Source organism: Pelophylax lessonae (assembly GCF_965119305.1).
Source record: "Pelophylax lessonae genome assembly, chromosome: 4".
Taxonomy (NCBI): domain Eukaryota; kingdom Metazoa; phylum Chordata; class Amphibia; order Anura; family Ranidae; genus Pelophylax; species Pelophylax lessonae.
In genome coordinates this window covers 27,464,689-27,488,852 of record NC_138771.1, presented here as the reverse complement: position 1 = coordinate 27,488,852, position 24,164 = coordinate 27,464,689, and the positions used below count along the sequence as shown (strand labels likewise).

At 47.0% G+C, this 24,164-nt stretch overlaps 1 protein-coding gene across 1 annotated transcript in view; it reads right to left on the bottom strand.

The window, feature by feature from the left end:
- The window catches only part of ADAMTS17 (ADAM metallopeptidase with thrombospondin type 1 motif 17), a 540,263-nt gene that overhangs the window by 110,409 nt on the left and 405,690 nt on the right, over positions 1–24,164 (bottom strand). Inside the window, exon 16 of the mRNA XM_082253049.1 lies at positions 8,423–8,503. Coding sequence (XP_082109175.1) covers positions 8,423–8,503 — 81 coding nt within the window. The remainder of the gene's footprint in view (positions 1–8,422; positions 8,504–24,164) is intronic.

The following is a 24,164-nucleotide window of genomic DNA, read 5'->3' as shown; positions in this document are numbered from 1 at the left end:
AACCTAATTTCCCTACAGGGCCTCCAAGTCTTCTGCAGAGTCCCCCAACCCCCTCCGAAACCCCAACAGTGACACCCGCCTGAAAGTCCTTTGCCTCCAATGCCCCCAAACTCCCACAGTGTCACCCAGCCTTCCAGAGTGTCCCCCCAGTCTGTTGCAGAGCCTCCAGCTCTCCATAGTGCCCCCAAACTCCAGACGTGTCCCTTAGAGCTCCTTGAAAAATCTCATCTCCTACAGGGCCACCAAGTCTGCTGCAGAGTCTCCTAACCCACTCCACAACCCCCACCTCCCACAGGGTTACCCACCTGGGAGGCCTCAGCCTCCAGTGTCCCTCCAACCTCCCAAAGTGCAAGACAGCCTGCTACAGAGCCTCCAGCTCAACATAGTGCCCCTCAATTTCCCCCAGCCTCCTCCAGAAGCCTCATTCCCCTGCAGGGCCACAAAGTCTGCTGCAGTGTCACCTAACACTCCACAACCCCCACCTCCCACAGTGACACCCACCTGAGAGCCTTCAGCTTCCATTGTTCCTCCAACCTCCCAAAGTGCCACCTAGCCTGCTACAGAGCCTCCAGCTCTCCATAGTGCCCCAAACCTCCTGCCCAGCTCCCCCCTGCCCACCAAGTCTGCTGTAAAGTCCCCTAACCCACTTCACAACCCCCCACCCCACAGTGACACCCAGCTCCATCCAGAGACTTTCAGCATTTCAATACAGGTTTTGCATTCTCATAGTTCTATTGTAGGAGTCTAAACTTTATTCTTTACTGCTGCGGCATGAAAGGTTTTGAAAGACTTTACTGGTCTCTGGCCTCCAAAAGGTTGAGAACCACTGTTCTATATTCAGGTTGTATCTAGGTTTCTTTTGATGCAAAGTTGGGGACATGAAGCAGTTATGTACATGGCTCTATTATTATGTACACACTATTCAACCCTATACAAACACACTTGCTACTAACAGCAGAGAAAAAAAGAAATGCAGCAAGCCAGATTTTTTTAAAGCTAAATTCCAGGTATGGATATTTTTTATTTATTTTTTTTGCATTGTTACATTGGCCCAGCTTGGACAAATTTAAAATGTAATTTTACCCAAAACAACTTGATAAAAACAATGTTCTTTACCAAGGAGCATACATTCCACAATAATTGTACTGCAAATTGCCTCCAGCATGGCTCTTTTTTCTTCTTGCTAGAGGCTGCCATTTTGCTGAAGCCCAGAGCCCCTGAGCAGCTGTAAATCTTTAGGCTGTAAGCAGATCGGCCTCTACTTTTTCAGCACAGTGCTAAAAAATAGAGAACAAACAAACCATGTGCAGAGCACGGTGAGACAGTGTATTTACAGGATTTACAGTAAATAGCATAGGCACTTATTTTTGAAGTTTTACCTGCAAAAGGGGCCAGCCTGAAGTGATCTAGGAGTTAATATTCTAACTAAAGTTCCAACTTTAAAGGGGAAGTAAAGCCAACGCTCATTTGGCTGTACTTCACCTGTGAATCACAGGAGTGCAGCTCGTTTTGGACTTCTGTGACCCATTTTAAGCTGATGCCCGCTGTCGGCTGATGTCACAGAGCCAGTTCAGGCTCGGTAAAGATCGCGACCATATGGTCCGGAACCGCCCACATGCCTGGACAGGCAACCGGATCAGCCTCTCAGCAAGCTGCTGAGAGCCTGAGTTGGCCGCACCTGCCCCTTCCACAGCCCAGCGCTCTAGTGAGCAGGAAGGCGGCAGAGCAGAGAGCCGGTGACTGACAGTCACCAAATCTCTGCTCAGGGAGCAGTGAGAACCGAGCCACTGGCGGTGTTTGATCGCTCGGTTCTCAGTGTTGGAAGCGCTGGGGAAGGAATGTTACATCCACTTAGGTAAGTATGATTAAAAAATAAATAAGTATTTGCATACTTCTCTTTTAAGCTTGCAGATGCCACACCTGTGGGACTGCTGTAAAAGTGAAGAACCGCTGTAGTAGTAACCACTGTTGATCCAGTAGTCTTCTGGATCCTGTACCAAGCAGCTGCCCTGCTGCATAGTGAACACAGGGGGCGCTCGCTTGGGCACCATGCAAGGGACTCTCTGATTGGACGAGGTGAGAGCTGGGTAGTGACGTCACCATCTCCACTTTGCATTCATTAGAAAAGTGAAAGGTGTTCTTGGAATGGTGCCCGTGCCGAGCATGCTACCCCGTGTTCACTATGCAGAAGGCAACTGCTGGGCATGGGCGCCCATGCCAAGAGAGCGATCTCCTGTGGTTACTATGCAGCAGGGCAGCTGCTTGGCACAGGACCTGGAGACAGCAGCGATCAACAGCCACTACAGGGATACTCTACTTTCACATCAGTCCCACAGCCAAGGCACATGCATACTTCAATTGGTCCAATGTTACCATGCAAAAAAAAAAGTCTGTATCTGGAACCTGGAATTCAACTTTATAAGTCCCTTCTGTAAAACATATAAATTAAAGTGGAACTATAGGCAAAAGGTAATGAAGGTGAAGGTATGCACCGACGCCCAAGTGTCCGCCTTGAAAACTTGCGATATTGATGCTTGATGACGATAGGTCCAAGAAGCATTCAGCGCCCGAGTAGAATGCGCCGTGACAGGGAAAGGTGGAACCTGACCTTTAATAAAAATAGGCCTGAGTCACCGTCTGTCTGATCCATCTGGAGATGGTAGCCGAAGAAGCAGCCAGCCTTTTTCTTGGTCTGTCCGAAACCACAAAAAGTGAGTCTGACCTCCGAAAGGACTCAGTAGCTGCCAGATACACACAAAACGCACGAACCACATCCAAGGTATGCAAAGCAAATTCCTTGGGATGAGCCGGCTTGGGACACAAGGAAGGCAACACAATGTCCTCATTCAAATGGAAGTCAGAGACAGCTTTGGGCAGTAATGATGGACAGGGACAAAAGAACAATTTTATCCCTATGGACCACTAAATAAGGACTGCGACAAGATAATGCCGCCAATTCTGATACTCTGCGGGTCAAGGTGATAGCCACCACGAATTTCACCTTCTGGGATAAAAGTAGGCAAGGGAATCTCCCGAATAGTCTCAAATGGAGGCTTCTGGAGAACCGAAAGTACTAAATCTAAATCCCATGGTGGCAAAAGAGACCGTACAGGTGGAGCCACATGTCGAACACCCTGAATGAAGGTACGAACTAAAGAGTGCGTGGCTAGGGGTCGCTGAAAGAAGATTACCAGGGCAGACACCTGACCCTTGATGGTACTCAAGGTCAACTTATGATCAACGCCCTGTTGAAGAAAGGTTGAGATCCGAGCCACAGAAAAGGATCGAGGATGAGCGCCAATCGACACCAAGAAATGTACGCTTTCCACATACGATGGTATATCTTGCTGGAAGACAACTTCGCCACCTTCACCATAGTAGGGATCACTGATCTAGACAGACCTATATCCCTCAGTACCTGGCTTTCAATAGCTAAGACATTAAAAAGAGCGTATGTAAAGCAGGATGGGACAACCGGTCTTCTCTTAAAGGATGCTCCCAAGGGACGTTTATGGCCACCAGACTGATAAGCAGATCTTCACCCTTGATTCCTCGCAGGAATTGCGGAAGAAGCGTGAGCCAAGGATGATACTGGACTTATCGTGGCAAATGGATGCCTGCAGCGTCTACCAGAGGAACCCGTGATCTCGCCACAAACCTCTGTATGCTCCTGTGGAGCCAAACCTGCTAAAGGAGCTGCATTTAGGACTGTGCAAACCTTGTCTTGAAGGTGGATACCACCAGACTCAGAACCTGTATGCAAAATGGGAGAGATAACGATCTGTGTGACAGCAGCCGGTGAGTCACAGCCTGTGGTTCCTGAAATTTGTCTAGAGGAAGGACCACCCCGGTCAGAATTAGAATCAGACCTAGGTAAATCAATTCCCTGGACAGGAATAGGGGGGACATTAGGTAGTTCAGACATCACCTGAACCTTTGCAGGAATTAAATCTCAAGATTTAAGACTCAGGACCTAAAAAACCTGAAAAGGACAAGCTTTGTCCCCCTTTCTGGGTACCCCCAAAAGAATCATTTTGTGGATCCCCTTGACGCTTATAAAGGAGGTCAAGGCCGGAAACCAGCGAAGACGTCCCCCCACCCCAATAATGGGTGAGGGCAGACCTTCATGCTGAATGGGTCTTGTCTGCGGGTCCGGAGAAGCCAGCTCTAGGCTTACCAGACCAAGGATGCTTGGAACCTCCCGGGGAAGATTTGAAAGATCCATTCCCCTTAGTCCCCATCCCAGAAGCACAAAATAATTTTCTATGTGCTGAGAAGGAGGGCCACCATCTGCAACGAGGCTCCTTCCCTTTCCTAGACTATGGCAGGAAGGTACTCTTTCCCCCTGTGATACCCTTAATGATGTCATCAAGGGTAGCTCCAAACAGGCGACTGCCTTGAAAGGGCAGATTAATGAGAGCTTTCTTAGAAACTTGGTCTACGAACCAATTCTTAAGCCACAGCCCGCACGTAATCACCACCGCTGAAACAGAAAGTATGGACAGCACAGGGGCTGTATCCAAGGCTGCATAACAAATAAACTGCAGCCCACGGACCAACTGGTCCATTAAATCAACATAAGCAACGTGGACCTGCTCACCCTCCAGGCCCTGGTGCAAAAGCTTGGCCCATTCAGTTAGGGTCTGAGACACCAGGGCTAAGGTAAAGACTGGCCGGAATGCTGAACCAGCCATAGTAAACATGCTGCGTGCCACAGCCTCCTCTTTCTTGTCAGCCCGGTCCTTAAAGGACGGGGATTCCTCTACTGGGATCATGGTAGCTTTGTTCAACCTGGAAAAAGGAGGGTCCACCACTGGTGGACTAGTCCACTTTTTTAAAAGTGACTCCTCAAAAGGGTAACGTATAGCAAAATGTTTGGGGACCACAAAGGGTAATTTTGGTTGTTCCCATTCCTTACAGGAAAACCTGATACAATACGGCACATAAGGAAACACCTTTGGAGTGCGAGGTGACTTATGCGTACCAAACGACATCAGCTGCATCCTCCATATTCAAAGTATCATACACTGCAGTGATAAGTGCGTCTACCAGCGCTTTTTAATTCGCTGCTGCGATCATGGAGGAATCATCCTCACTATCGAATGGATCTGGGGGTGTGATATTAGGCCCTCTCGGCGGCATCAGGCTCAGAATCAGATGAGAGAGACTGAGCAGGGAAAGGCGGGGGACGCTTCCTCCTGGGCCTTTTCCCACACGTCACTTCCACCCGGGGAAACTAAGGACTGCAGGACCTTCGTCCGTGCAAACATGGGAAGCTGGGGTTCTGAGGGACCTGCCACCTCCATTTGGGGGTCAGTGGGGGAGATTTGACCCTGGGGCTCCATAAGGAAAGAAAGACCTTGCAGTACAAAAATGATCTTTTGGCACCACTAAAGAATCCCGCCAAGGCTCAGGATACCAATCAGCAGAGAGAACGATAACAGGGACCCCCAAGGACTCACCCTACCGATCGGAGGAGCGTCGAGAATTCAGGCCCAGCATCACCATGGACCCCATTCCTGTTCATATGTCCCGGGCAAAGGAAGAGGAAACTGAAGAGGAAACTGAGGAGGAAGAGGAGGAAAAGGAGGAGCTTCGGCATCCCCACGAGGCTTTGGTCGTCTCCAGCATCTACCGGACTAAGAGAAAATGGCCCCCATGACATCATCGGACTACACAAATATGGCAGCAAACTGGAGACCAGCCAGACTGACCATGACATCATCGAGCTACCCTGTGCCCTCTGCAATGCTGCACCCTCTGCAAGGGGACCCCCTCCTGAAGGTAGGACACAAGAGGGGAGACTCCACTGCACACTCTGCACTGAGACCCCCTGAACTATACATACACTGCAAACAGTGGGAAATGCACCTTGGGTCTCCTACACAGGGACACTCTAGACTACCAGGGCAGGACACACTATACCAGAACTCTTACAGAGTGGGGATAGCAGGGGAGACCCCAGGGGTCTCCGCTGCATTCTCTGCCCTGGGACCCCCATCGGTCTCTAGGTTCAAACAGGGGGAAAAGGAAGGGGGGGAGCCCAGCTCACTGAGGGATTTTTAAGGATGGGAGGAGGGAACCTGCAGGCAGGTCCAACCGTCCCTGGTGGTTATCCGCATCCACCCCAAAAAAAATGCCAAAAGGGGAGAGGGGGGACTGTACTTACCTTTTATGGTGCGGGTAACGCTGCAGACAGAATCCAAGTAGGGGAGCTGTTGGCCAAGGGACCCCTGCGACTCAGACCCAAGCCCAGTTGTATGCGACCCTGCGAGATGTTGAACTCGCAGGCCAGCCTCTGTCCGCGAAGCTATGTTGTGGCCGACCTAGCGCATAGCTGCGGTCTGCACGCGCTCGCTGGCTGAGCTGGGGGAACCACTGGATCTAGATTATCCAGCCCATCGCCCAGCCCGGCAGTTGATTGTAGATTTCCCAAGAGAAAAAACAAAAAAGATGTAAGGAAGGAGAAAACAAAATGCTAGGACCAGGGATCCCAGCCAGGAGCCTAGGTCTTTACTACTAACTGCAAAAATTAAAATGGATTACCTAGAGCAGAGAGGGGGATTATATGCCAAACTAAGGATGGCCCATGTAGCCAGGTGTATTTTTGTTCTGCCTAGTCCTACTCCTGGAGGAGGCAATATAACACAGTAGTTGTGTCCGTTAATGAACGAAAGAGAAAAAAAGGTTTTGCCTTTAGTTATACTTTAAATATACAGTAGTATTTACTAGCTTACATTTGTTACCTAGACCAGTGTTTCTCAACCTTTTTTCAGTCAAGGAACCGTTTAAAGGTTATGGTCTTGAGGCATCCCATTCTAAAATGCAAAAACTATTCTAAAAGCTTTACATAATGTAGCAACATCCACACAAATAGGAGACCCAATGTTAGAGGTGAGTTATTCTATATTCTATATACACTTTAACTGGTACTGACTAGTTTTCCAATGTTTCTCTTCTCCCTCAGTTTTTCTCCATCACTCAGCTAATGTGACCTCTGATGGAGAGGACTGCAAACGACTGACGCCCTCTTCAACTGACGATGTCCTTGGTCGTTAGAATGCCGGTGTTCTGTCGATTACTGCAGATCATCGGATTATGGCTCCGACGCTCTGCTCAGTGTTGAAATCACACCAGCTGATCTGGTGGATCGCTGGAGGCAAGATAGTCTCGCGCATGCGCAGAGAGCGAGGCAGAATCTGCCTCCGCGCTTTGCTGATTGCCGGATAATGCCTCAGAGGTTCTGTGCATGCGCAATGTTGATGACACGCCAGCTGATCTGCTGGCGTCACGTCCACACTGTGCAGACGCTGATCCTCAGGGGCATTATCTGCCGATCAGCAAAGGAAGTCTCGCGAATGCGAAGAGCGAGGCAGAATCTGATGATCAGATTCTGCCTCTGCGGTTTGCTGATCATCAGATAATGCTTTCGACAATCTACGAATGCGCAGAAGTGACCTCACTCCAGCTGTTATGCCGATCAGCTGGCGTGATGTCAACACTGTGCATGCGCAGATCGTCGGAGGCATTGTCCGACGATCAGCAAAGGAAGTCTTGTGTATGCGCAGAGAGAGTGAGGTAGAATCTGCCGATCAGATTCTGCCTCCGCAATTTGCTGTTCATCGGATAATTCCTCAGGCGATCTGCAGTATGCGCAGTGTTGACGTCACGCCAGCAGATCAGCAGGAGTGACATCAATACTGCGCAGATTGTCAGAGGCATTATCCGACGATCTGCAGTAATTGACAGAACACCGGCAACTAGAAAGTCGTAATGGTGCACAATAAAAACCTGTGGCTTTGCGTAACTAAATTTTAGGCTTCATCCACCCACCGGGTTGTATACAATTTTGGTAAGTTTTTAGGCATTTTGCCAGGGCACCCCTTATGAAACCTCAAGGCACCCTGGTTGAAAAAGGCTGCCCTAGACCAGTGATTGTCAAGACCAGGGCTTTTTTTCTCAGAGAATAGGTGCAGGAACCCCCCCTTTTGAGTCAACCCTTGTCTTTGCCCCCTCCCTACCTTTAAGTACCATGTCTTGGTTCCACCCTCTACCCACCTCCCAGTACCACCCCTTTTAGAGAATACAGAACCAAGTATCATTTTGTAAGTAATTAAGTAATTTGTATGCAATTTATTAATAACAGAAAAAGCAGTAAAAATAATCTCGGCCACACTAGATCCCACCAGCAACAATAGATCCCACCACAGCAACAATATATCCCCCTAGAAACAAAAGTCCCCACCCCAGCAACAATAGATCCCTCACACAATGGGCCCCCTGTTACAAAATACCACCTCCGCTCCAGCACCCCTTGCCATTACATACATTCAGTGCTGGAGGTGCCGGAACTGCGTTCCCCCGCGTTCCCGCTGAAAAAAAGCCCTGGTCAAGACTACCCAAAAAGCTTTTACTCGTTTACCCAAAAAGCTGTGCGCCGGCTTATCCTCTACCACCCGGATCCTCCTGGCTCCTGCAGGGATGACAGCAGCCTCAATGTAACCTGTAAAGAGAGGACAATTGTGAGCAGTCACAGTAAAGACGTGAGAACATTTTATGAGATAATAGTGGAGTGTGAAGAAAGCAGTGAACACAGGAAGATGCAACAAGACTATACACACAAGACATAACCAGACCATGTACATAGACACTGGGATGCTGTGCAATGTAGACAACACAAGAGCAAACAATGTGCGTAACAAGACAACACAAATGTCTGACATGGAGAATGGGCTACATTCATCAAGGGGTCCAAAACAAGAACCGTCTATGTTTTCCTTGATTCTTCTCTTCTGTTTTACACATATGCTGGCAAATAACAGCTAAAAAACAGTCATTTTAAATATACTCTATATTACCAAAAGTATTGTGACACCTGCCTTTACACGCACATGAACTTTAATGGCATTCTAGTCTTAGTCCGTAGGGTTCAATATTGAGTTGGCCCACCCTTTGCAGCTATAACAGCTTCAACTCTTCTGGGAAGGCTGTCCACAAGGTTTAGGAGTGTGTCTATGGGAATGTTTGACCAGAAGTGCATTTGTAAAGTCAGACACTGATGTCGAGCGAGAAGGCCTTACTCGCAGTCTCCGCTCTAATTCATCCCAAAGGTGTTCTACCGGGTTGAGGTCAGGACCAGTCAAGTTCCTCCACCCCAAACTCGCTCATCCATGTCTTTATGGACCTTGCTTTGTGCACTGGTGTGCAGTCATGTTGGAACAGGAAGGGGCCATCCCCAAACTGTTCCTACAAAGTTGGGAGCTTGAAATTGTCCAAAATGTCATGGAATGCTGATGCCTTAAGAGTTCCCTTCACTGGAACTAAGGGGCCAAGCCCAACCCCTGAAAAACAACCCCACACCATAATCCCCCCTCCACCAAATGATTTGGACCAGTGCACAAAGCAAGGTCCATAAAGACATAGAGGAGCGAGTTTGGGGTGGAGGAACTTGACTGACCTGCACTGAGGCTTGAAAAAACCACAGAAAAAACACCTTTGGGATGAATTCGAGCGGGAACTGCGAGCCAGGTCTTCTTGCCCAACATCAATGCCTGACCTCACAAATGCACTTATGGAAGAATGGTCAAACATTCCCATAGACACACTCCTAAACCTTGTGGACAGCCTTCCCAGAAGAGTTGAAGCTGTTATAGCTGCAAAGGGTGGGCCAACTCAATATTGAACCCTACGGACTAAGACTGGTATGCCATTAAAGTTCATGTGGGTGCAAAGGCAGGCGTCAATACCTTTGACAATATAGTGTACTCCTATGTTGGAAATTGGGCTTGTTGGGCCCTCTGGAATATAGTGGACGGTCCTGTGGTGACCTATAGCGCCCCCCCCGTGCTCCACTGGCTAAGCACTTCCTTGGAAGGTAGTTCTCCTTTGACACACTGTGGCATTCAGCTGTATCTCACTGTAAAAAAAAGTTCTCTAAGTACAATTTATCAACCATCGTGTCCCCCTGATGAAGATTTTCTGAAAAACTGAAACGCGTTTACCTGTAGATGTGAGAATGGCCTCTGTATATATTGTCCCTGTGGCTGATCAGCTGCTGAGTTTATAGGATGGTTTTAATGAAATTGTATTAATACATTTGTACTTTTATATTATTTAGTGCAATTGCCTAAAAAGTCCCTAATCTCAGCCAATTGTACACTATTCTATAAATGGGATGTGGCACCAAGCAAGACAAGATCAGACTTACAGAACAATCCTTTGATGTGGTGGCTGCATTGTTTTTTTTTTTATAGACTTTTTCCCCTTTATTTTTACTGGGGGATATGGTCAATAACACGCTTCCTGTCTTAGGGTGTCTATATTCTGGTTGGAGGAGAAATGGAGACACCTTTGGACAGCAGCATTGTCGATCAGGGGGGAGGGTAGTGTTATGCCCCATACACACGTGCAGATTATCTGCAGACTTTTGTCTGCAGACTTACCAAAACCATATAATATGAGGTCAAATCTAAACACTTTCAATTTGTATGCAATCCGGAAGGCCCTTGCACTACATAGAAAAGGTAATTCTGCAGACAAAAGTCTTCAGATAATCTGCACGTGTGTACGGGGCATTAGACATACTAGTCGACTTTGATGGACTTTTGGCTAACAAAGTGGAACCAAACTCCAGGTAACACTTTTTTGTTTGTTTGTTTTTTTTTTTTTTTTATTTGAAATCTTTTTTAGACTATTTTGCAAAAAAAAAAGCAATAAAAAAAAAAAAAAATTATGGTGATTAGGGATAAACAAAAATATCAGATGGCTGCACTCCCACAAACGATGCAATTTAATTTTATGAGGAAGATCAATAAAACCATAGCGCAATGGCATACAGGCAGGGGAAGAAGAGGTAGATGCGTTTCACGTGATCAATCACCGCTGATTTTGACAAAGCATGTCAAATACCACCAAAAGAAAGCTCTAGTTGTGTGAATAAAATGATAAAAATTTAATTTGAGTACAGTGTTGCACGACCGCACAATTGTCAATCAAAGTGTGACAGCGCTGAAAGCTGAAAATTGGTCTGGGCAGGAAGGGGGTGAAAGTGCACGGTATTGAAGTGGTTAATGGAAGCTGTAAAATAACAGACTTGGAGCCGGTTCACACTAGGTCGCTCTGTTTTCGGGGGCGACCTGTGAAGTCGCGTGCACCGCGACTTTGGCGGGACTTGCACGGACTTCATATAATGAATGTCTATGCAAGTCGCTCCGAGGTCGCCCGAAGTAGTACAGGAACCTTTTTCTAAGTCGGAGCGACTTGTGTCGCTTCTATTAGAACGGGTCCTGTAGCACTGCATGGACCGCGATTTGTCAGGCTGACAAGTCGCGGTAGTGTGAATGGACACTAACTGGCAGGATCTCTAGGTGAATATACAGGGAAAAAATAAAAGCCTAAAAAAAAAAACAAACAAACAAAAGAATACACTTTTGATTGCAGGTTTAATAACCACTTTAAGCTGGCCATGCACTGTATGAATGTCTGACAGTTCCCAAAATCTGCTTAATGGGTGAACAGCAAACGAGCTTCCGATGATGTCAAATCTATGACGAAACGCATCAAGCAGACAGGCACGTCGCCTCGTTCTGCGCACCAGCCTGAAACGCACGCTGTTGTAGGCTCTTCTGGTGCAACTCCCTAGTATAGTGCAGGAAACCGCACGGAAGCGCCGTTAGCATCGCAGTTTGCTTTTTATGCTTTTTGTTATGCACTGCATTCGCCCTATTGGGGTAAAGTTTTTTCTTTTAATAAAATTGACACACCTTTTTGGTACTACACTATGAGGAGTCTATCTCTCTCCATATTTGTGTTTCCCGAGATCCTCAAGTAAAAGGCATCTATCACATGGAAAGGACCCTTTGGGAAGACCCCCTGAGTACCCCTATTTAGATCACGGATATCTTACAAGCCTAATTGGATCTCTGCTTACCGTATGGTAAGAGGGGTCAACATCATCTGGTGAGTTTGAATTTTCTGCCATTTTTCCAGCAGGGAGGGTGTCACCATCACTACAACCCAGAAAAGATTGCACTTTGGAAAAAGAGTGCATTTATTGTGTGGGATATTTAACCGGTTAACGACCGCCCACCGCAGTTATACTGCGGCAGGCAGCTGCTCCTGCACGAACTGACGTAGGTATACCTCGGTCGCACGCCTGGAGCTAGGGGGCGAGTGCACGCCGCCCGCCCCCACTCGGCAGCGGAGACTCAGATGCACGGGGCCGGCGGCTCTGATTGCCGCCTGACACCCGCGATCGCTCCCCGCTGAGAGAGAAGAACGGTCAGCTGTTGTAAACACAGCTGACCGTTCTTCTCTCTGGAATGATCACAGAGTGCCTGTGATCCTGTTATGTAGGATCACAGGTCTCTGTGATCATTTCACAAGCCCCACCCCCTTACAGTTAGAATCACTCCCCTAGGCTCACATTTAACCCCTTGATCGCCCCTGGCGTTTACCTCTTCCCTGCCAGTGTCATTAATACAGTAACAGTGCATATTTCCAGCACTGATTAGTGTAGTAATGTCACTGGTCCCCCCAAAAGTGTAAAAAAATGTCAGTTAGGGGTTCGATCTGTCCGCCGCAGTCCCGCTAAAATTCGCAGATCACCACCATTACTAGTAAAAAATAAATAAATAAATAAATAAATAAATAAAAATGACATAAATCTTTCCCGTAGTTTGCAGACGCGATAACTTTTGTGCAAAACAAAATACGCTTATTGCGATTTTATTTACCAAAAAATATGTAGCGGAAAACAAATTTGCCTAAAATGTTAAAAAATTTAGATTTTTAAACTTTTTTTGGGGAATGTTATATAGCAGAATGTGAAAAATATTGTTGTTTTTTTTTTTTTCAGAATTGTCGCTCTTTTTTTGTTTATAGCGCAAAAACATAAAAATCGCACAGGTGATCAAATACTTACAAACAAAAGCTCTGTTTGTGGGAAAAAAAGGACATCAATTTTATTTGGGTACAGCGTCGCACGACCGTGCAATTGTCCGTTAGAATAACGCAGTGCCGAATCGCAAAATATGGCCTTCATTAAGGGGGAAAATCCTTCCGGTCCAGAAGTGGTCAAAGGAGCCAGCACACTGCTAATGTTTGGGCTTTTTTGGACTAAAGTTGCACATTTTTAATTATTATAGATTACAATTTTTTTTTATTTATTTATTCGCACAGAGCACTTTATTATTATCACTAACATTGATAGATTGTGTTCACTTAATACTGTACTATGTTTGGTAAACCATTTATTGATTTTTTTTTTTAACTTGCGCTGCTGATCGCATATTTTATGGCGGTTAATTTATACACAGCAAATCAAAGGAGCGGGGGTGGAAATTTGTTGGCCGAACAGCAACTGCATCCAATCAGATGCAGATGCTGTTCAGGACATTTGACAGCTGGAGAGACCGACTGTCAAAAATACAAAAGCCACAGCGGGATATTTTTTGGCGCTGTATATGATGGATGGAGGAACCCGTTATATTTTTGTTGGCTAAAAAAAAAAAAAAAAAAAAAAGTTTATGGCCAGCTTTATTCCAAACACTTAACACTGATTAAGGAGTTCTGATAAGAAATTGAGCTGTATAAAGCGCTGACCTACATTTTCTAGACTGGCCTGGGAACGCGACAGATGGAAGTCATTGGCTGCGGTGAGAAACCGCTGTATAATAACTTCTCCCCAGAGCTTTCAATAAACATTATTTTGCTCAAAGATCAGTAAGCAAAGAAACATAAAATGCATAAATGCAATAAGTCAGTGCTCATGTAGAAGATACTAAAATATCAAGATCACAAACGCAATGAGGATAATTTCACCGCTTCAGGTCCGAAAGATTTACCACCCCCCCCCCCCCCCCCTGTCCCCGTCCCCCTTCGTGACCAGGCCATTTTTTATGAAATGGCACTGCGTTACTTTAACTGACAATTGCGCGGCGCTGTACCCAAATAGAATTGATCTTTTTTCCCCACAAATAGAGCTTTCTTTTGGTGTTATTTGATCACCTTTGCGGTTATTTATTTATTTATTTTTTTTGCGCTATAAACAAAAAAGAGCGCCAATTTTGAAAAAGAAAACCCAATATTTTTTACTTTCTGCTATAAAATACAGCCAAAAAAAAAAAAAAAAAGAATTTTTTTCATCAATTTAGGCCAATATGTATTCTGTCACATATTTTTGGTAAAAAAAAAAATCCCAATAAGCGTATATTGATTGGTGTGCACAAAAGTTATCGCGTCTTCAAAGATGCAATATTTTTATGGCATTTTTATTTAATTTTTTTTTACTAGTAATTGCAATATTTTTATGGCATTTTTATTTTATTTTTGTTTAACTAGTAATGACGGCGATCAGCGATTTCGGAATGCGGTGGACAAATCGGACATCTGACACTTTTTGGGGACCAGTGAAACTAATACAGCTGGTGCTAAAAAAAAAAAAAAAATTCCTAAAAAACACTAATAACACTGGCAGGGAAGGGGTTAACCCCAGGGGCGATCAAAGGTTATGTGTGTCCCATAGGGGGTGCTTACTGTGTGGGGGGTGGCCTGATTGATGAAAGACAGGAACAGCAAGACACAGGATCTCTGCCTTCCTCCCTGACAGAATGGTGATCTGCTTTGTTTACATAGGAGGACCACCGTTCTGCCTCTCCTACTAGCTGAGAGTCTCCCTTTACTGGAGAAGGATGGGCGGGGGGGGGGGTCTGTGTTAGGTCCCCTTTGATTACCCCCCTACAATCCTCCTAGCTGGGGGTCTCTTTCTCCTGGAGAGGGATCTGTTTTTTGTCCCCTCTGATCACCCCCTTGCAAACCTACAAACTGGGGTCTCCTTCTCCTGGAGGGGGATGGGCAGAGGGGGTCTGTGTTGGGGTCCCCTCTGATTACCTCTGTCGTCCCCGCTGGTAGAAGTCAATGGCCCGGCAGGATGGACTCCTGCTCTGTGTATAGCTGGACTAAAGCCCTGTACACATGGGCCGAATGTCAGGAGACAACGACCAGGTAAAAAAAAAAAAAAAAAATGGCTGACGTTCGGCCTGCTTCTGTCGGACTTGCATGCTGGAAAACCAGAACTCGACCGATTCCTGATCAGCGCTCTGAGCCAATGGCAGATTGTGCTTGCAGGGGGGTTGGGGTGATGCCTGCAGCTAGAGGCATCACCCCGTTACTGGCGTCAATAGCCGACGGTCGGCTGTCTTGTAATGACAACCGATGGGGCTGAGAAGCCACTCGGCTGTCATTACAAGGAGCGGAAGGGGACGTCCCCCCCTCCCGCGGCTCGCCCGGGTCTCCCTTCCCACAGGGAGACGTGGGCAACCACGGCATTCGGCTCTGATCGGGTCTGCATGTCAAAACCCGGAAGTGAGGTCATGAGTGACATCAATTCCGGGTACTGTCTGGCGCCAGATTAAAAAAATTACCGCATTCAAAACAGCCAAACTAGACGTTTTGAATGCTTTTAAGTGCAGAGGAGGGGTTTAGGGTCTTTAAGACCCCCAGATCCCTCCACAAAAGCACCTGTGAAAAAAAAAATGTTTTAAAATGTACAAAAATATCAGCCAATACCGATATGCATTGGCCAAAATATCAGTATCGAAGAAACCGATATCGGTCGATCACTAGTATGTATAACAGTGGAGGGAATACAGTATATATATTACATACCCCAATACTTTGGGTTCCCATAGACAGGCTGCTTTGCTGACTATGTTTGGCCCAAGGAGGTGATGGTTTACCATATTTAAAGAGGATCTTCACCCTAGAAGCTAGTGCCTTTAAAAAAAAAATCGGATTTTTGTAAGATCTTACCGTAAAATCCTTTTCTCTTAGCTCATTGACAGATGTAGTCTTCTTGATTCACAAGAACTGGGTTATGCTGCCCTCTACAGGAGTAGGACTAGGCAGAAAGAAAAAATGTTCTGGCTCCACCCTAGGGGCAGTCCCAGAGGGTATATCCTCTTCCTGTCTGCTACAGAGAATCAGCTCTGTCACAAAGCAGCAACAGAGAATTTAACCCAACCCAACTCAATGATAGAGGGGCGGGTACTACGTCTGTCAATGAGCTAAGAGAAAAGGATTTTACGGTAAGATCTTACAAAAATCCGATTTTCTCTGTCGCTCATTGACAGACGTAGTATCAAAGGACTCATCGAGTAAACAGATGAGACCTACCCCACAAATCCTCGAGGTAGACCAACAGTCTCCTCAAACAGTGGCCTGCAGGACCTTGCAGCCAGAAGAGGCATCTGATGATGCCATCACATAAACCTTATACAATATTGTAAAGGTATGAACCGACGACTAAACAGTCGCCTTGAAAACCTGAACCACTGACGCCTGATGGCGGAAGGTCCAGGAAACTCTAAGCGCCCGAGTAGAATGCGCCTTAACAGGGAATGGGGGATCCCGACCCTTAGATAAAATAAGCCTATACCACCGTCTGTCTGATCCATCTAAAGATGGTCGCAGCAGAACAGGCAACCCCTTCTTAGGGCCATCCGTGATCACAAACAGTGAATCCGTCTTACAAATTGAATCCGTAGTATTCAAATATATCCTGATCGCCCGAACTACATCCAAGGAATGCCATGCAAATTCTCGAGGATGATTGGGCTAAGGACATAGGAAGGACAATACACTGTCCTCATTCAATGAAACTTTGAAACCACCTTAGGAAGGAAGGATGGATTCGGATGAAGAACAACCTTATCCCTATGAACCACCAGATCTGGGGAACAACAGGATAATGCAGCCAGTTCTGACACCCTGCGTGCAGAAGTGATAGCCACCAAGAAGACCACCTTCTGGGATAAAGTAAGCAAGGGAATCTCCCTGATATTTTCAAAGGGAGGTGTCTGAAGAACCGACAGCACCAAATTAAGATCCCAGGATGGTAACGGCGCGTGCACTGGCGGAGCCAGGTGTCGCACCCCCTGGATGAAATTCCGCACCAAGGAATGAGTAGCCAAAGGCTTCTGAAAGAAGATAGCAAATGCTGAGACCAGACCCTTGATAACACTCAAGGCCAGCTTCTGCTCAACTCCCTGTTGCAGAAAAGCCAATATTCGGGCTACCGAATAAAGATGTAGATGGAACCCAAGGGATTCACACCACACAATATAAGACTTCCATGTACGATGATAATCTTTCTGGAAGTCGCTTTCCTTGTTTTAACTAGAGTAGGAATAACTGAAGCTGACAATCCCTTGTCCTTCAGCACCTGGGTCTCAATAACCAGGCCGTTTAAAACCAGCAATCGTAAAGCAGGATTGAAGATCGGTCCCTGAGACAGTAGATCCTCCCTGAGAGGAAGTCTGCACGGGACGTCCGCCACCAGTCTGACCAAGTCGGCGTATCAAGCTCGACGAGGCCAGTCCGGAGCTGCCAGGATTACTGGAATTCCTTCCTCCTCTATCCTGCGAAGAAGTCTTGGCAGTAACCCAAGAGGAGGGAAGGCATACATTAGCTGGTATTGCCCCCACGGGGTGACCAGTGCGTCTGCGGTCTCTGCTAGAGGATCGCGGGAGCGAGCCACGAATCTCTGTACTTTTCTGTTGAATCGTGATGCCAACAGATCCACATCCGGGGTGCCCCAACGTAGGCACAACTGGTGGAAAACTTCTGGATGGAGGGACCATTCCCCCTGATCCGGAGTCTGTCGGCTGAGATAATCTGCCTGCCAATTTTCCACCCCCGGAATGAACACCGCAGAGATAGCTGGAACAAATCGTTCCGCCCAGCGAAGAATGTAAGCCACTTCTTTGGCCGCTCGGACACTCTTGGTGCCCCCCTGGTGATTGACATAAGCCACGGCCGTGGCGTTGTCCAACTGGATCCGAACCGGGCTGCCCTGGAGCTGCTCAGTCCAGTGAATCAGACAAAGTCTGATCGCTCTCAGTTCCAATACATTTATCGGTAACCTGGATTCTTCCGGGGACCAAAGTCCCTGAACGGATAACTGACCGAGAATTCCTCCCCATCCGGATAGGCTGGCATCCGTGGTCACTATCGTCCAATATATTGGCAGAAATGACTTTCCCTGGCTGAGCATCGGAGACCGAAGCCACCAGACCAGAGACTCTCTGGTCTGTTTGCTCAATTGGATCCGATAGTCCAGGGACTCCGGATTCCGATTCCATCTGAGAAGAATCTCTTGCTGAAGAATTCGGGTATGGGACTGGGCAAATGGGACTGCTTTGAAGGAAGCCACCATCAACCCCAGAACCCTCATGCAAGTCCGAAGGGAAGACCAGCTGTTGGATAGTAACAACTGGACTGCTGATTGAATCTTCCAGAGTTTCCCTACCGGAAGGAAAACTCTTGTCCTGACTGTGTCTAGAATTAGACCCAGAAATTCGAGCCTCTGGGTGGGAACCAGAAATGACTTTTGCTGGTTCACCAGCCACCCGAATTCCTGTAAAGAAATTATAGTAATTTCTATGTTTTGTAGCAGGGTCTGAGGAGACTCTGCATGAAGCAGGAGATCATCTAGGTAACCTAGAATCGATATGCCTCTTTGGCGCAGTAGTGCCAACATTGGGGCCAACACCTTCGTGAAGACCTGAGGAGCCGTGGCGAAACCAAAAGGTAACGCCACAAACTGATAGTGGTTCTCTTCTACGGAAAAGCGTAGAAACCGCTGATGTCCTGCAAAAATGGGAATGTGAAGATAGGCGTCCTTGATGTCTATGGACGCTAGGACATCCCCTGGATGCAGGAAGGCTGCTACTGTGCGAATGGATTGCATCTTGAATTTCCTTATGTTGAGAAAGGAATTGAGTGCCCTTAAGTCCAGAATTGGACGCACTTTGCCCTCCTGGGTATTGTAAATAGGTTTGAATAAAACCCTAGAAAACGTTCTGTCCAAGGAACATGGACTACCACTCCTTGTTGTAGTAAATCCGTGACTGCTCTCCGCAGATCTTCTAAACGATCCGGGGATAGTCGGATATTGGAAGGGAAGAATCGCGCCGGTGGGAGAGATCGAAACTCGATCTTGTACCCTGACCTTATGACTTCGCAAACCCACTTGTCCGGGATTCTGGAAAGCCATGGATCCGGGAACCGGCGAAGACGTCCCCCCACCCCAATTATGGGTGGGGGCGCACCTTCAGGCTTTGGACGATTTATCTTCAGGTCTGGAGGGGGCGGGCTTTTGCTTGCCCGACCAACGTCCCCTGAAGCCTCCTGAAGGAGCTTTGGAGGACTTAATTTTTTCACCCGCGGGACGAAAAAACTTTTTTGTGAGCAGAGAAAGAAGGCCCTCGTCTTTGACGAGTTCCTTTACCCTTAACATTTTGCGGTAAAAAGGTGCTCTTTCCACCCGTGAGATCCTTAATGATCTCATCTAAGTTGGCTCCAAATAGACGCTCTCCTAAAAAGGGGATATTAGCCAATGCTTTTTTGGAACCTTGGTCGGCTAACCAACCTTTTAGCCACAGTGTACGCCTGAGAACCACTGCTGAAACTGATGCTCATGCCAATAATGGAGTGGCGTCTAACGCCGCATCACACACAAACTGTAACCCCTGTATCATTTGTTCCAACAAATCTGATACCGCCTGAGGGACCTCTTCTAAGTCCCGGCGTAACCACTTGGTCCATTCAGTTACAGTCTGCGAAACCAGACCAATAGCAATTATTGGTCTGAAAGCTGATCCAATCAAGGAAAACATGGTGCGAGACATAGCTTCTATCTTGCGATCCACTGGATCTTTAAAAGACGGAGCGTCTTCTAAAGGAATAACCGTGGCTTTATTCAATCTAGCAATTGGTGAATCCACCACAGGTGGTTCTGTCCATTTCTTAATGAGGGTTTCCTCAAACGGATAACGCCTGTTAATGCGTTTAGAAATAGCAGAGATGCGTTTTGGCAGACTCCATTCTTCTTTGATTGGATTGCCAAAACATTTGGGCAATGGAAAAACCTTCGCCATTTTCATGCGTTTTTTAGTCCCAAAATGGATTACAGTTTCAGCTATTTCCGACGGAATACCCTGTAATCTTAAAGAGGTTGTAAACTCTTTTTTTATTTTCTTTTTTCTTACTTACCCTGCAAGAGAAACACATAATGAGCTAGTATGCGATGCATACTAGCTCATTATGAAATACTTACCTTAGAACGAGCCCCCGCCGTGCCGTCCGCTTAGCTGGATGACGGGCGACATGTCTAGTCGCCCGTCTTCCGGGATCGCGGCATCCGGCCATCTGATTGGCCGGAGGCGCGGTGACGTCACTCCCGCGCACGCGCGCGGGAGCCGACAGTCACGGCACGGAGTTCTGAATGAACGGCACGAGCGGCCGTTCCTTCAGTGCGCCTGCGCCAGTGACGTCACTGGATGCTTCTAAGGTAAATATCTCCTAAACGGTACATGTTTAGGAGATATTTACAGTACCTATAGGTAAGCCTTATTATAGGCTTACCTATAGGTACAAGTTGTAGAGGAGGGTTTACTTCCTCTTTAAGGTTTCTTGAACAGATACAATGAGTGCGTTTACCAACGCTTCCTCTCGGGCTATGGCTGATGCCGAAACATCCTCCTCACTGTCTGAAGAGACAGGACCCGAGACACCAATCCCAGATGAAGTACCTGCAACTGCAGAAATAGGCTCAGAGTCTGAATCCGAAGTTTCAGATAATAAGGGGTTAGGCGGGGGTCGCTTTCTTGCGCCCTGTCCCTGACAAGCCACTTCCACCCGGGACACAAAAGTTTCCATAATAGCTGACAATGATTCAACCGTCAGCGGGGTGCTGGAGGATCCTGCAGACACCTCGAGGGGATCCGGTGGAGATACATGAGTGGCAGGGTCCATGTTAATTCAGGACACCTCTGCCAGAAAAAACAAAAAACTTTCTTTTTTTTTAAATAAAAAAATACCTCTTTTTTTTTTTTTTTTTTTTATGTGTCTCCCCCTAGCGCAATAGCGCCCCTCAGAGTACCTGCTTCTCGATCCCCACAGAGAGAGAGAGAGGGACCCCCAAGGCTCACCACCCGATGCAGAGAAGTTTCCAACCAACTGCAGTCAGCGTCTGTCTTTTACAGACTGGAAAGAGCTGTGTTCGTTTTCCCGGGTAGAAGGACGTGGCTCCGCCCCCTGTGTACGCCTTCCGGCGTTCCCAGCTCTCCACGAGGTAGCTGGGCTCATCAAACATGGCCGCCCCCATACAGGAGACAATAGACTCCAAAAACATGGCGGCCGGCGTGACCTGAGGACATACATGCACCTGGTCTACGGCAAAATGGCGGCGGACCGCCGAAATCATTTTTCCCAGCACATCCACCTGCATCTCTGCTAAGTGGCGGTTTATCGATCTGCAGGAGGTACACTACAATTAAGGTAGGATTATACCTCCTATGTCTGCTGTAATACTACAGTCTGCTGGGTAGAGTGTTAGCTCTCAAACCAAGTCCACTTCCCACCAAACACATACTGTATTTACAAGGGGGACTTTAGTGTCAGATATATACTGACCATGTATGGAGGGGCCCATAATTCATACTGCCTCATAACGAGGAAAAAAGGGAACGTTTACTCACCATACCGAACCGACAGGCACCCTCTCTTCACAATACCCTCTCCACCGGGGTGGGGGGTTGTGGACCACTCCGGACGCCTCGACTCTGTGGTTCCTGGCGTCCAAGCGAGACTTTTAACTCGCAAGGTCAGTCCCTCCAATGGGACTCCGTCGCGGCCGACCCAGCGCGGAGCTCTGGTCTGCACGCGCTCGTAGGCAGAAACCGGGGTGACCACTGGATCTCAACATCCAGCCCGTCGCCCGGCCCCGCATACTTACTTGAATGTGTCGCGGCCGACCAAGCGCAATGCAATGGTCTGCGTGCGCTCGTAGGCCGGCTGGGGTGACCACTAGTGTCGCCCAGTCCGGCGTTTTTGCTTGAAGATCTCACAGGAAAAAAACACTGGAGAAAACTACCTAAAAAATATTTTTTCTAAAGAAAAAATCTTGCCAGGACCAAAAAGATCCCAGCAAGGAACTTAGGTCCTTACTCCTGACTAGACAGAAAAAAACTGATTCTCTGTAGCAGACAGGAAGAGGATATACCCTCTGGGACTGCCCCTAGGGTGGAGCCAGAACGTTTTTTCTTTCTGCCTAGTCCTACTCCTGTAGAGGGCAGCATAACCCAGTTCTTGTGAATCAAGAAGACTACGTCTGTCAATGAGCGACAGAGAAAAGACAATTACCTGTCCAGGGATCCAGTGTTGTTCTCACCTGGGCCAGTTCTTCACTGGTTGCTCAGGTCCATGGTGCTGGAATGTTATCTAACCACTTAAGCCCCGGAAGATTTTACCCCCTTCCTGACCAGGGGGTATTTTGCGATTCGTCACTGCGTGACTTTAATGGACAATTGCGCGGTCGTGCGACGCTGTACCTAAACGAATTTGATGTCTTTTTTTTTCCCACAAACAGAGCTTCCTTTTGGTGGTATTTGATCACCTGTGCGATTTTTTGATCATGGGCAATATACAAAAAAGAGAGCGTCAATTTTGCAAAAATAACAATATTTTTCACATTTTTTTATATGAAATTCCCCCCAAAAAAATGTAAAAATCAAAATTTTTTAACATTTTCGGCCAATTTGTTTTATGCTACATATGTTTGGTAAAAAAAAAAAAAAAATTGCAAAAAGCGTATTTTGATTGGTTTGCGCAAAAGTTATCGCTTTTACTAACAAAGGGAAAGATTGTCGTTTTTTTTTTTAACGCGTAATGGCGGCGATCTGCGATTTTTTTTGCGGTACTGCGACATTGCGGCGGACAGATCGGACCCTTGACTGACATTTTTGACACTTTTGGGGTTACCAGTGACATTTCTACAGTAATCAGTGCTATACATATGCACTGTTACTGTAAAATTACACTGGCAGTGAAGGGGTTAACTTTTTTTGAGAGGGAGGGGTTATATGTGTCCCTAGGGGCGTGATTCTAACTGTGATTGGCTGTGGCTTGAGTTGTAGGAACAGTGATCAACGGTCCTACATAGTAGAACCATATGATCACTGTTTCTACACAAGGGAGAATGACAGGTGGCTTGTTTACATCAGCCGCCTGCCTTTCTCCCGCTGTCACGGACGATCGTGAGTGAGCGGCGGACATCGGGTCCGGCGCTCACTCGCGCGGGGGGGGGGGGGTCCGTGACCATGCGGCGGCGCGCGCTCGCTCCCCAGAGCCTCACAGGCTAGTGACGTACCGGTACGTCACTTTGCCTGTGAGGGGCTGACCGCCGCAGTATAATTACTTGCGGCGGTCGGCAAGTGGTTAAGAGAAGCCAGCTGTGACTCCTTGTGGCTTCAAAACTGGCTTCCCACTATGATGCGCAAACTGCGTAAATGTGCAAACTGTGTAGATGGTCCCACAGTTTTCCAAGACCTGTGGGGTGTCCCAGAAGACTGGCGGCAAAGAGGGGGGGGGGGATTCAAGCAGGAGGAGGGGGAGTAGGTGCCTATCAAAACTCCCCCCCCCCCCGCCCCTAAAAAAAAAAAAATGTACCAAATGTGAAAGAGGAGGGGGGAAGTTATAAAGAGGAACTTCCCCTTTTAGGTGAAGTTCCACTTTAATATGGCCTTCCATAACAGTCCCAGTTTTTCATGTGGTTCTTTGGGAATACTGATTAACCAACGCCTGGGGTATTTACTAAAAATGTGTGAAGATGTGGATGTGCACATTGCAGAAACACATAGCAATCAGGAGGACATGGCTATATTAAGCGAAGTTGTACAATGTACTTAAGATAACACAATGGAAATAAAGGATAGCGCACATAGAAAGAAATGCAACTTGTGAGTAGGTAAGCATTATGTAGTGTATACAGTATACATGTGCAACAGGACTCTGTATGTAGTGAGGACACACACAGTATCTCACAAAAGTGAGACCACCCCTCAAATTTTTGTAAATATTTTATTTATTTTATCTTTTCATGTGACAACACTGAAGAAATGACACTTTGCTACAATGTAGAGTAGTGAGTGTACAGCTTGTATAACAGTGTAAATTTGCTGTCCCCTCAAAATAACTCAACACACAGCCATTAATGTCTAAACCGCTGGAAACAAAAGTGAGTACACCCCTAAGTGAAAATGTCCAAATTGGGCCCAATTAGCCATTTTCCCTCCTAGGTGTCACGTGACTCGTTAGTGTTACAA